The sequence below is a fragment of the Anguilla rostrata genome, chromosome 18 (genome assembly GCF_018555375.3).
Source record: "Anguilla rostrata isolate EN2019 chromosome 18, ASM1855537v3, whole genome shotgun sequence".
NCBI classification, from domain to species: Eukaryota; Metazoa; Chordata; class Actinopteri; order Anguilliformes; family Anguillidae; genus Anguilla; species Anguilla rostrata.
The window spans coordinates 6,556,231-6,568,793 of record NC_057950.1 but is presented as its reverse complement, the minus strand read 5'-3'; the positions used below and the strand labels follow the sequence as shown (position 1 = coordinate 6,568,793).

Here is a 12,563-nt window from a genome sequence, read left to right as displayed (position 1 = left end):
CATTCTTCGCATAAGCAGAACTTAGCGGCTCACATTCTGCATTCTCCTGAGTCCAAGCAGTCTTTCAGAGAGAGAGAGACACACAATTAATCAGTACAGATGCGGCCATTGCCAGATTCTTTTTTTCTTTGTTTGTTACACTGCCAGGCCTGATTTACAGAACTTCACATGCACTCTTGATGATTAGTTCTTTTAATTTGGTTTTGGTTTCAGGTCTTCACAAAAAAAAAAGGAAAAAAAAATAAATAAATAAATCACTTCTAATTTATTGGGACCAGATTGTTAGTATAACTTCTATGTCCAAGGGAAAATTATTTGAGCAACTACTTCTGTTGTTTCAAGTGAGATAATTATGTCAGGCTTGTCATTACAGTTCTTAATCATTCTATTGCTGAACGAAAAATGACGTGTTCTGTTTCTTTATCCTCAAAGCACTTTCAAGCAGTAGAGCTTTAATTTAGCAATCTTAAGCACTGTAGCTAGATGCTGTCAGTCTCTGGCTCTCTGTTACGCTCTCCCCCAGTCACTACAAATCTGTTGAAATCAAACACCTTTGTTGAGCCAGGGTAATGGTTTCCACCGGACCCAAAGTTTAAAGATAATTGTTTGTGCCTGTTTTTATATGATTTAAAAACAACGCTCGCTACAACGCCATATTGGGGGAATAGCCGGATCTGATTACATGCCAGGAAACAAGCCTAGCGTGCATCGCATTAACTTTTATCAATCTCATTAGGATCCTGCAGTACGTTTCACAGTGCCTTTCATCAATGCGAGTGCATCCATTTCAGGCCAAGCCTTTCAAGTTGACGCGCTCTTAATTTGGCGCGGTATTAACCGCTGTACAACAGTCCGTTGAAATGTCCGTTTTTTTTTTAAGTTTTTTTTTTTTTTTTTAAATGTTGCACTTCTGTAGGATGTTGACTTTAGGCTTAAAAAGGTAAGTTGACAGTGTCTTCCTGTGTGGTGTGAGAACGCGTATGTTATGTCTCGAGACCGATAAACTATTTCGATAAACTGGGCCCCGGTCCCACTTGGAGTTTGGTGCTCTTGGATGTCTTTGAATTTGAAACTGGACCCTGTCATTAACGAAAAGAAATTGGCTGCCTTCCCCCTGCCCCCATTTTCTGTAGCTGATAACTGGGGACACAAAAAGCCACTGGATTAGAAAGGAGCTGTTTTATGGCATGAATGATTTAGAATTGAACTGGTTTCTTGCGCTTCACTGTTAAATCTCTATTACATGTTAAACCTATGAAGGCATAAACAAATTCTGTGCCTGAGAAGTTGAATTCATGGTTAGCAAAATGTTACCATTCCTTTGTTTACTAGTGCACAGAATGACAAGTACTGCCTAAATTTAAACTTGGCGGCCACTGTTTTTTTTGTCACAAATTCAAAGCAACCCAGCCACTCTTTAAAGATCAGATCATAAAATGGACAGAACTTCCTCTTTAGTTTTGTTTTCTCTTTGATGTATTTTTGATGCACGTCAAAAATTTCTTGAAGCTTTTCATTAGTTGTGCTCAAAACTGTTATCTTGAACATCGCCTTTTGTAGTCATTTTGATGATTACCAACTGAGTGGCGCTGCCTTGTAACCAAATCCCAAATCACCACAGAAATATTTAAAGCTTGTCTGAAGGAGTATAGATTTTATCAGCACAATTGTACCACTCCTCGGTTATATTTATTTATGTTGAGAGGCCAGTGAAAACAAGCAGTGCACCTCATACACTCTTGCAGGGGCCGTGCAGTAAAATGTCCAGTGTTAATTCTACTCTGGCCGTAGTGAACTCTGTATATATAAAAACTATGTAAGAGTTGATTTAACACTGTTGATTTAACTCTGTGTACAGGGGGAAACTAACTCAAGTCATGAGAACCTGTAGTGTAAGATGCAACACAACAGTAACTTTTATTGCATTGTGATTTTTAAATGGAGGCAAATTAAAATGCGCATAGAGTTCTCTTAAAATACCCTATACACAATTGGCCCCATGTAATCATCATATGTATCCTGTGCCCTTTTGGCAACACTAGATAATGTAGGCCTAATTCAGTAAATTGTTTTTAAGATGGTCCTGGATTTGGAGGTTAGTGGGCTTAGCAAAATATTTCTGAAATTAAGAAGAGACTGGTGGTAATGAAAATGAGCATACACAGGGGTTCTTCAAGACCAGGGTCGGGAACACGTGACTGGACGCAATGAGCCAATGGCAATTCACATCTTTTCAATTAATTTCATCTTTATTATCGGGTGTTTCTGCACTGACACTGGCTGTGCAAAGATTCGCTACCCCATTAGGCAAATATTCTGACGGTGCTATTCAATAGTTGGGAATAATTATTTCTCAACAAAAAAAAGTTTTTTTTATAAGTTTGAAAGAACAATAACATATCTTAGACGGGAAGCTACAATAAGCCACACAGTAAAATGCCCAGCGTTAATTCAACTGGGACTACTCTTAACAGAATTTATGAATCCACTCTGGCCATAGTGGGCTTAATACTGAACATTTACTGTGTATTGCGATGTGTTTTCATTATTGACATTGTCAGGATTCCAAGAAGCCTGCCCCATATGCCGTAAGTATGTGAATGTTTTGTCACGCGCCAGTGATCTCTGAAATAATTAGCATTAATCGCCAATAATTGACATTACATTACATTACATTCATTTGGCAGACGCTTTTATCCAAAGCGACGTACAAAAAAGTGCATTTCATGGTCATAGACAACTGCTAAACACAGGTTCAGTAAGGTACAATACTTATTTTGTACAGCTAGTTCTAGCCAAGAACACAGTTCACACAGTGAATACTATACTGACCTAACCTCTACAAAACAAACTAGGCAGAAGAATAAGCTACAGTATTAGGACAAATACAAATTACGAAAAAGTGCTGGGATGGGGCAACATGTAACAAGTGACATTGGGGGTTATTTATTTTATTTTTTTTAAAGTGAAATATACAGCGTGGTGGTGGTTAGTCTAGGTCAGTGGTTCTTAACTGTCGGTCGAACCCTAGGGTTCGTGAGTCGGTCTCAGGGTTCGTGGAGCTCCGCAGAGGTCCACCTCAGTCAGTCGCAGTTATTATTTTTTACTAGAAGGTTCGTGAATGAGCATAGAAACTGTGGGTCGTGCTCACAAGGTTAAGAACCACTGGTCTAGGTATAGTCTGAAGAGATGAGTCTTCAGGCCACGGCGGAAGATGGGTAGTGAGGGGGAGGTCGTTCCACCACTGGGGGGCTAGGGTGGAGAAGCTCTGTGATCCCTTAGGGCGGGTGGGAGGGGTTACAAGGCGCCCTGCTGCCGCAGAGCGGAGTGGTCGAGCAGGCACATAGAATTGAGTCATATCCTGCAAGTAGATGGGGGCTGTCCTGTTGGCAGCAGTGTAGGCAAGGGTCAGGGCTTTGAACCGGATCCTGGCGGCGACCGGTAGCCAGTGGAGTGATCGCAGCAGAGGAGTGACGTGGGAGAATTTGGGGAGGTTGTAGATGAGTCGGGCAGCGGCATTCTGAATCATCTGTAGTGGCTGTATGGCACAAGCTGGCAGGCTTGCAAGGAGAGAGTTGCAGTAATCAAGGCGAGAGGTCACTGTAGCCTGGACGAGCAGCTGGGTGGAGTGCGTCGTCAGGTATGGTCGAATCCTTCTGATGTTGTACAGAAGGAATCTGCAGGACCGTGATGTTGCCTTGATGTGCTCCTTGAGGTCCAGTTGGTCATCCAGGACCACCCCCAAGCTCTTGGCAGAGTGAGAGGCAGTCACTGTGGTGCCATCAACCGTGATTGAGAGCTCACGAAGTAAGGAGGTCTTGCACGGGAAGAAGAGCAGCTCAGTTTTATTGAGGTTGAGCTTCAGATGGTGGCTGGCCATCCAGGTGGAGATGTCAGCCAGGCAGGAAGAGATCTTATCATTGACCTGTGTGGCCGAGGGGGGGAAAGAAAAGAAGAGTTGTGTGTCATCTGCATAACAATGATAGGAGAAGCCATGTGAATTGATAACTGAACCAAGAGATCTGGTGTATAAGGAGAACAGCAGAGGACCCAGTACAGATCCCTAAGGCACTCCCGTGACAAGGGGATGAGAAGCATTACATTACATTACAGGCATTTAGCAGACGCTCTTATCCAGAGCGACTTACACAACTTTTTACATAGCATTTTTTTTTTACATTGTATCCATTTATACAGCTGGATATATACTGAAGCAATGCAGGTTAAGTACCTTGCTCAAGGGTACAACGGAAGTGTCCTTACCCGGGAATCGAACCTGCGACCTTTCGGTTACAAGCCCAGTTCCTTACCCACTGTGCTACACTCCGTCCCTACACTCCGCAGAGGCAGACCCCTTCCAGGTGACCTGGTAGGTCCTATCTGCAAGATAGGAAGCGAACTAAGACAGGGTAGTCCTGGCGATTCCCATCCCAGCCAAGGTGGAGAGGAGTATTTTATGGTTGACCGTGTCGAAAGCTGCAGACAGGTCAAGAAGGATCAGGACAGAGGAGAGGCGTGAGGCTCTTGCAGTGGCAAGTGCCTCCGTCACAGCTAGGAGCGCAGTCTCTGTTGAGTGCCCAGATCGGAAGCCAGACTGGTGAGGGTCTAGCAGGTTGTTCTGATGGAGAAAAGAGGTTAGTTGTTTAAGAACTGCTCGTCGATAATTTGTTACATCGGAGGGGTCTGAGGTGGGTTTTTTGAGAAGTGGGGTAACACGAGCCATCTTAAAATCAGAGGGAACATGACCAGAGGAGAGAGAGGAATTAACAATGGAAGACAGGTAGGGAAGGAGCTCGCTGGAAATGGATTGGAGAATTTTAGATGGGATGGGGTCAAGTGGACAGGTGGTTGCACGATGAGAGGTGATGAGTTGTAATACATCGGAGTCCTCCAGCATCTCAAAGGAGGTCAGTGTGGCTGTGGGTTTGTCCCGGGGGGTTGGGGGGCTCACTGGATGGGCGAAGGAGTTCCGGATTGTAGCCACCTTTCCTTCAAAGGCGGCCAGAAAGTCATCTGCGGAGAGGGAAGAGGGAGGTGGAGGAGGAATGAGGAGGGAAGAGAAGGTGGAGAATAGTTTGCGTGGATTAGAGACACATGCACTGATCTTAGACTGGAAAAATGAGGCTTTCGCTGACATGAGGGCAGATGTGAAAGTCGCCAGCAGGGTATGATAAGCGGTCAGGTCGTCAGAGGATCGGGAATACCTCCACTTCCTCTCTGCAGCCCGCAGTGATGTTCTGCTGGAGCGTAGTGACTCAGTCAGCCATGGGCAGGGGGGTGAGGAGCGTGCTGGTTTGGAGACAAGAGGACAAAGTGAGTCGAGGGACTGGGCGAGGCAGGAGTTGAAGGTGGAGGTGGCAAGATCAACTGGCAGGTTAGAGAAAGACGCAGGAGGGGGAAGTGTAGACAGCGGTGGAGATGAGGGAGGATTGTGACAGAGTAGAGATTTCTCCTGAAAGTTACTGTGGGTGAGCTATTGGGTGAATTGAGGGGGAGTAAATAGGAGAGGGAGAAAGAAAGAAAGAAGTGGTCCGAGACATGGAGGGGAATCACCGTAAGTTGGGGAATGGAGCAGCTTCTGGTGAATACAAGGTCTAGTTGGTTACCAGCCTTGTGTGTGGGGGAGAAGAGGACAGGGATAGGGCGAAAGACTGGAGGAGTGAGGCAACCCTGGACAGTTGGGAGGTCTCTGGTGGGAGGTTGAAGTCTCCCAGTAGAATAGCAGGAGTGCCATCCTCAGGGAGGGAGGTCAGGAGAGTGTCCAGCTCGTCCAGGAAAGAGCCGAGTGGACCTGGAGGACGGTACAGAACTATAATGTGAAATTTTGAGGGATGAGTTACAGTAATCGCATGAAATTCAAAGGAGGAGGAAGTAGGGTTAGGACTGGGGAGGACACAGAACTTCCAGGACAAGGAAATGAGCAAACCGGTACCCCCGCCTCGGCCAGAGGCCCTGGGGGTGTGCGAGAAGGAGTATCCCGCAGACAGTGCAGCTGGGGTGGCGGTGTTGTCGGGAGTGATCCAGGTTTCTGTGAGAGCCAGGAAGTCAAGAGACTTTGTCTTGGCAAAGGCAGTAATGAAGTCAGCTTTCTGGACAGCTGACTGGCAGTTCCATAATCTACCTGTGACAGTGAATTCCTGAGGTGTGGATAAGGGTGGGTAGATCAGATTAGATAAATTGCGCCTGCGGTGAACAGACCATTTGGGGCGAGGCAGCGCGCACAAGGGAATGGGGTTTATAAACATGATAAACTGCCTATGGCAGCCTCCGCTGGAGCTATGAATACCAGGTGACAATTACGTGCTTGCATTACCTTCATTAGGGCAGATAAGCACCAGGTGAAGCTACTCGAAATTAGCTCAACAATACCGGGCAATTAAACATCAACCCCCACACACAGTTACACTAACGTCTTTAACTAACAAACAACAGCGAGTCAACTACAGTGATTCTGAGCTAACGCACAACTAAGTTTGCTGACTAGCAACAGTTGAGACAAGTTAAAAAGATTTCCTAAATTACACACAACTGTTCTCTACTACACGGCATTGTAAGAACAACTTCATTGCATTCGTGTAACTGCATTATGTAGGCTATTTGGTGATGTAGTAGGATAAGACGAGGACACAGTGGTGAATGGTTTACGAAGGTCCAGGTCGATTCCGGTAGACATGCTTGTACTTGAGAAAGTTTAACCGAAATGCTCAGTAATCAGCTGTAAATGGATACAATGTAAAATCTATGTGTGTGTACTGGGATAGAGCTTTGCAATGCTGTAATGTAATGTAATGTAGTTATGCCCACATGTCTGTTATATTCTCGTGATAATATAACGGTTACAATAGAAACCCACATGTTCATTACAGAATAGAAATAGGACACATTCTGCACGGGACCTCACCTGCGAATGCATCCTCTAACCACTAGCTACGCAGGGAGTGAGGCGGGCCAGTTTGTTAATTATCATTAACTTGGGTTAAACCAATGCGCTTTGTCCCATTTTGACCGTCCACTGGGGCGCTCACCCATTCTCCGGCAGTCCCTACTATGCACACGGACCGGTGATTATTTTAGCGCCTCGATCCAACACTTTTCACTGATGTTTCTTTTCATCGCCACTGTTGCTTGAGACTGCAGCCAGGTCTGTCTAGTTCGCAGCAACGCCCAGGGCTTCTCGGCGGAGTTTAGCACAGTATTTTTATACTCGTCATATGTGTGCTGTCAACATAGACAGCCGACGCGCGGCGGGTTGTTCTTTTCAAGCGGTGTCTTCTTTCAGTGGACACTTCCTCGGCGCGCGAGCGGGGAGGGGGCGCAGAGGACTTGGACACCCAGCGTAAATGGCACACAGTAGCTTTCGACGCTGTCACTTTTAAGCGACGCGTGATAACCACGTCGGACTATTGTTCACATCAACAGAACTGAACTTCAACGAGCAGGTTCTTTTGCCTCCCTGGTCGCGGGCCAGTGTCCTCCCGACGCTCGCGTCCGACTTTCCTGGGGAGGGGGCGCGTGCAAAGCGATGGGTGAAGTCTGCCGGCGGAACGGGACACTTTCACCAGGATGCATGTAGCGGCTGTGAAGGGAGTGTTGCCCCTGACCATCGCGTGCAGCTGCTTGCTACTGATTTCTGCTGAGGTAAGTCAACCTCTCGCTTTCTCTCTTTTTAAGCGATTAGCCTTTATGTTTAAGCGCCCGACGAGCTCACGGTCTTTCCCTTAAAACAATGAAAGCATTTTGCCATTGAGTTATCAAGCCCAAACGTTGCGATGTAATTTCAAGAAATCCCTGAAAAAAAATGAACAACACTGGTATTCGCAAAGCGCTTAAATCAGTGCATACGCTACACGCAACAAGGCATGATGGACTTGAACATGTCATGTTAGAAAATTTAACTTATCAGACCTAAATCTTTATGTCTGCTAATGAATATGATTGGGATTGAAAGGCTAATGCAAATAAATTATGAAAACACATCAAGTCAAATATTTTTGATAGTTTAATATTGGGATTCTAGAATAAAAAATATTGGTTAACTAACTCAAGACTAAATATGACTATTAGGAAATCGTGAATACACAAGGAAACTCAGACGCGGTAGTTGTGATCGTACAGCGGTTAAACTGACATTTTAATTCAATCTCTAAGCAATTATTCAGAAATGGGCTTAACCCAAATTAGACGCTAGCGGTTGTTCCCTTTACCACAAAAGTCGATTTCAAGACAGATGACATTTAGTGGCGATTGGTATTCAATACAATCAGGTGAGTAACACGCAAAATCAAATAACCCAAACCCTATACGCCCCTCCTGTAGCTGTTGCTTAGTCTATTGAGAGAACTTGGACGAGACAGCGGTGGGGAAATTGAAATGAAAGGATACGACCATTGGACGCACACGTCACGTAGCCTACCTTCTCTCTTCTGCTTTTTAATACTTTCAATCACGGTAATTGCAGTGATGTCCACCCTTGGTGCAAGGACACGAAAGCTACGGTTCTTTTTAACAATGGCAGCAAGACCGGTCTGTTTCCAAGTCGCAGTGCTGCGAATCCAGGCATCTTTCTATTTGCCGTCTGATGATAATGCAGTATTATAGATGAAATTGGCGTGTATATACAACATTTATATGAATTGTATTGATATTCTTATTAGAGGCCCGAAGCAGTGCAGTTTATGTTTCTCTCGCGGAGGTGTGTGGAATTAGAGTTCAGAATCATTCATAATTTGACAACCGAGACAAAAGCGAAATTTTTTATTTCCTCTTTTATGAACATCATATTGATCGTCATATTGCCATATTGAGGCGTCGTCCTGTAGTAGGGAACAGTGTTTACTCCGTATTGCCTTGAGCAGTGTACTTTGTCCCACCTGAGTTGATAAGATTATGTACCTTGCGACTCCTCCCAAGAGAAGAGATTATGATGGCAAAGTGTAACTCGTACACTCTGCGTGAATAATCATATCACATTGGCTACGAACACCCAACACCCCTAACTGTATACCATGTTCAGGAATGACAAATTTCTGTTCTGTCATACAGAAAAATGTATGTACTGTAACATTAGGTATGAGTGCTGGAAGTGTCTCGGTGTTTTTGCTATACTAACACTGGAAATAAACGCTGTCCTTTTGGTTATTGTTGGTATGTACAGGTCTGTCAGGTTACGAATGCAGTCTACAAGCCTAACATCTCAGTGTAAAATAGCGTTTTATCTACGTTTTAAGATCACATACCCCATGTGTAAAGCAGTGATGCTGTGGCAGAATCGACGGCTACAATTAAAAGCACGACTAACTGCCATATGTATTAAAATCACAACACATCACATCTATTTCAAAAGGGTCACTTTGGGCTTGTTGTCGACGTGTAATACAAATAGCCTCCAGATGTGCCGGGTGGGACTCGCGGCAAATTAATTTATGAACTCGGGGGTCGCTGTTCATAAATGAGCTCAGTTTGTTGAGACGCGGTCTGCGCACCACCTGCTTGCTCGCGAGGTCCGCGGATGTAAATTGAAATGGACTACTCGGGGAAACGGTTACTCCGCAGTCATGGCAGTGCAAGATTCAACATGGCTGTGTTCTATTTTATTTTATTTATTTTTTTTTTTTTGGGGGGGTTGCTCACAAAATAAGTTGACGGCTCCTTAGTTCCTGTAGAATGGAGACCAACCAGGTTCAGGGCTATGTACAGACATTGTGTCTGTGGTATGAACGTGAACAGCACAGCACACTCGTCGGGAACATTGCTTGCCTCCCACCCCCCCGCCCATACACACAATAAAAAACACATGAAACTGTTCCATAGGCTATTGTCTTCATTCAGTACCCAGGATCTACTTCACAGTGGAAAGACTGGGTAGCATTATACGTCTATCAATACACATACTTTATGAAGATCTACTAAAATTTATATTCAAGGCGAATTACGGGTTCGCACAGTGCAGTAACCAAATGTGCAGGTTTGCCCAGTGTAAATGTTCGTCTGAAATGTGCTTGTTCTTTTCAGGGGACATCTGAAGATAACCACTTAAACACAGTGCAGAGTGCAGGTAAGCCGGCGTGCTTTCTTCTTAAAGCTATATGTAATAACTCCGAGCCTTCAAGTCACGCACAGAACTATTAGGAGATAGGGGATTGGTGAGGGTGGGCCGATGTGGGCAAGATTGGGCAATTTCACTTTTTAAACTTCAAGAGGACTGCAATTCCCACGTCCCATGTACAGAGAATTAATGACTTGAGGGGGTCCTTTGATGTAGTCCCTTAAGGCTGATAAAACCCGGTCCAATCAGGGGGCGGAGCCTCTGTGGGCGGGGCTCCACATGGGTGCCCTGCTCAGCTGGGAACGATGGGAAGAATGTCACTTAAAAAAATTTTTTTTGTTGCGTTCAAGAAAAAAAATAAATAAATAGAAGAAGACGAAAGCATCACATCCACAGCCAAGATCCACTTTCTCACCAGCCCTGGAGCTTAAACAAACAGCCCGAAATTGAGGGATGTGTTCTGCCAAAAAAATCCTGCCTCATTTCAGTTCAAGGTGATTCTCCAGCACTTGTCCCCTGTAGCAAAGCCAAGAGAGAAACTCAATCCAAAAAGACAAACATGTGCACTGGAATATTCCACTTGCAACTTGATATAAATATAAAGGTATCTATATATATATATGGGGAATTGCGTAACCATGAAACAACTACCATTTTAATAGGCGCCGTGTTTCTTCAGTAGTAACTTGACACACACGCACATGAGTCTCTCTACCCCCCACCATCCCCATACTGTGACACTGACTTCAAGCATTTCCTCTTTAAAACCACTAGATTTGGACTGAGGGGCAGGTTTCTCACCTGTCCCAGCCCAGGCAGGCCTGTCCCTTCTGATGCCTGGGGCAAGAAGTTGAAACACTTCCCCTCTCTCTCTCTCACTTTCCCTCCCTCTTTCTCTCTACCTCTCTCTCTCACTCTCCCTCCATCTTTCTCCCTACCACTCTCTCGTACTCTCCCTCTCTCCCTACATCTCTCTCTCACTCTCCCTCCCTCCATTGCTCCCTCGTTCCCTTCGCCACATGCGTCGATGTTCAAGCTGAGACAAGGGAGGGCGTGAGATTCCTTCCTTTATTCAGCCTCCTCTGGCGCTTGCTTTTTTGAGCTGGATCCTGGCAGGCAGCTGGCCCCTAAAACCTGGGGTAGGACTCCTAAAAACAAGGGCAGAACTCCTAAAACCTGGGGAAGAACTCCTAGAAACAGGGGTAGAACTCCTAAAACCAGGTACAGAACTCTTAAAAACCAGGGACAGGACTCCTAAAACCAGGGGTAGAACTCTTAAAAACAAGGGCAGAACTCCTAAAACCAGGGACAGAACTCTTAAAAACAGGGGCAGGACTCCTAAAACCAGGGACAGAACTCCTAAAAACAGGGGTAGAACTCTTAAAACCAGGGGCAAGGCTCATAAAAACAGCCACCCCTTTTCACCGCTCCAGTGCACCTATGCAGCCGCATGACCTTAAAATACAGCGCTAAAACATTCAGTGTGCACGCACGTTTTCGCGCAGTTGTCAGGACAGCGGAGTGGGAGAAGGATGGCCATGTGACAGCCTGCACAGGCTCCGCCTCCCTGTCTCAGCGCTGCCCATGTGACAGCCTCTGCAGGCTCCGCCTCCCTGTCCCGGCACTGGCCATGTGACAGCCTGCACAGGCTCCGCCTCCCTGTCCCGGCACTGGCCATGTGACAGCCTGCACAGGCTCCGCCTCCCTGTCCCGGCACCGCCCATGTGACAGCCTCTGCAGGCTCCGCCTCCCTGTCCCGGCACCGGCCATGTGACAGCCTCTGCAGGCTCCGCCTCCCTGTCCCAGTGCTGTTGCGTGTCAGTGACCCAAGGGCCGTCACCCCACTGCCTGCCTGCTCCGGTTTCAGCGCAGCGTCTCACACTGGCATACCTACACGCTCACTTATAGCCTGGAAATGGGGCTCTCTTTGGGCTGCGGGGGGGTTTGGAGCCAGGGGCCCTTCTTGCCTGGGGGGCCGTTAATCCGTTTGTCTGGACCTTTTTCTTTTTTTTTTTTTTTTGGCCAGGCCGCAGGAGGCAGTGAAGTGTTGAGGGTCCCTTTGGGTGGTGTGGTGGTGCAGTATGTATATACATTACATGGCCAAAAGTATGTGGACACCTGACATCCAACATCTCATCCAAAATTATGGGCGTTAATATGGAGATGGTCCATCCTTTGCTAAGAGGTCTAGCCCAAACCGTGAAAAACAGCCCCAGACCAAGGGGTGTCCATGGTATTTTGGTAATATAATGTATATATATATATCCACACACACACACGCACACACACACACACACACACGCACACAAACACACACACACACCACACACCGCTCATACCTAACACACCACGCAGCCTGCCTCATGACCCCAGGAGACGCGGCCGTCCGGGCCACGTGAGACGGGCACCACTGACCGCATCAATCGCCACACGGGCGTTTATTCCGGGCCTGGAGAGGCAGCCTGGCCACCGAGTAAATATCTCACAGTAGAAAAAAGTCCTTAAGCGCACGGTGAAA

General features: G+C 46.2%; 1 protein-coding gene across 1 annotated transcript in view; it reads left to right on the top strand.

The window, feature by feature from the left end:
• Nucleotides 1-6,971: 6,971 nt before the first annotated feature.
• Nucleotides 6,972-12,563, top strand: part of si:ch211-51a6.2 (neurotrypsin) — a 24,740-nt gene continuing 19,148 nt past the window's right edge. Inside the window, exons 1-2 of the mRNA XM_064317607.1 lie at nucleotides 6,972-7,638; nucleotides 10,012-10,054. Coding sequence (XP_064173677.1) covers nucleotides 7,564-7,638; nucleotides 10,012-10,054 — 118 coding nt within the window. The 5' untranslated portion in view covers nucleotides 6,972-7,563. The remainder of the gene's footprint in view (nucleotides 7,639-10,011; nucleotides 10,055-12,563) is intronic.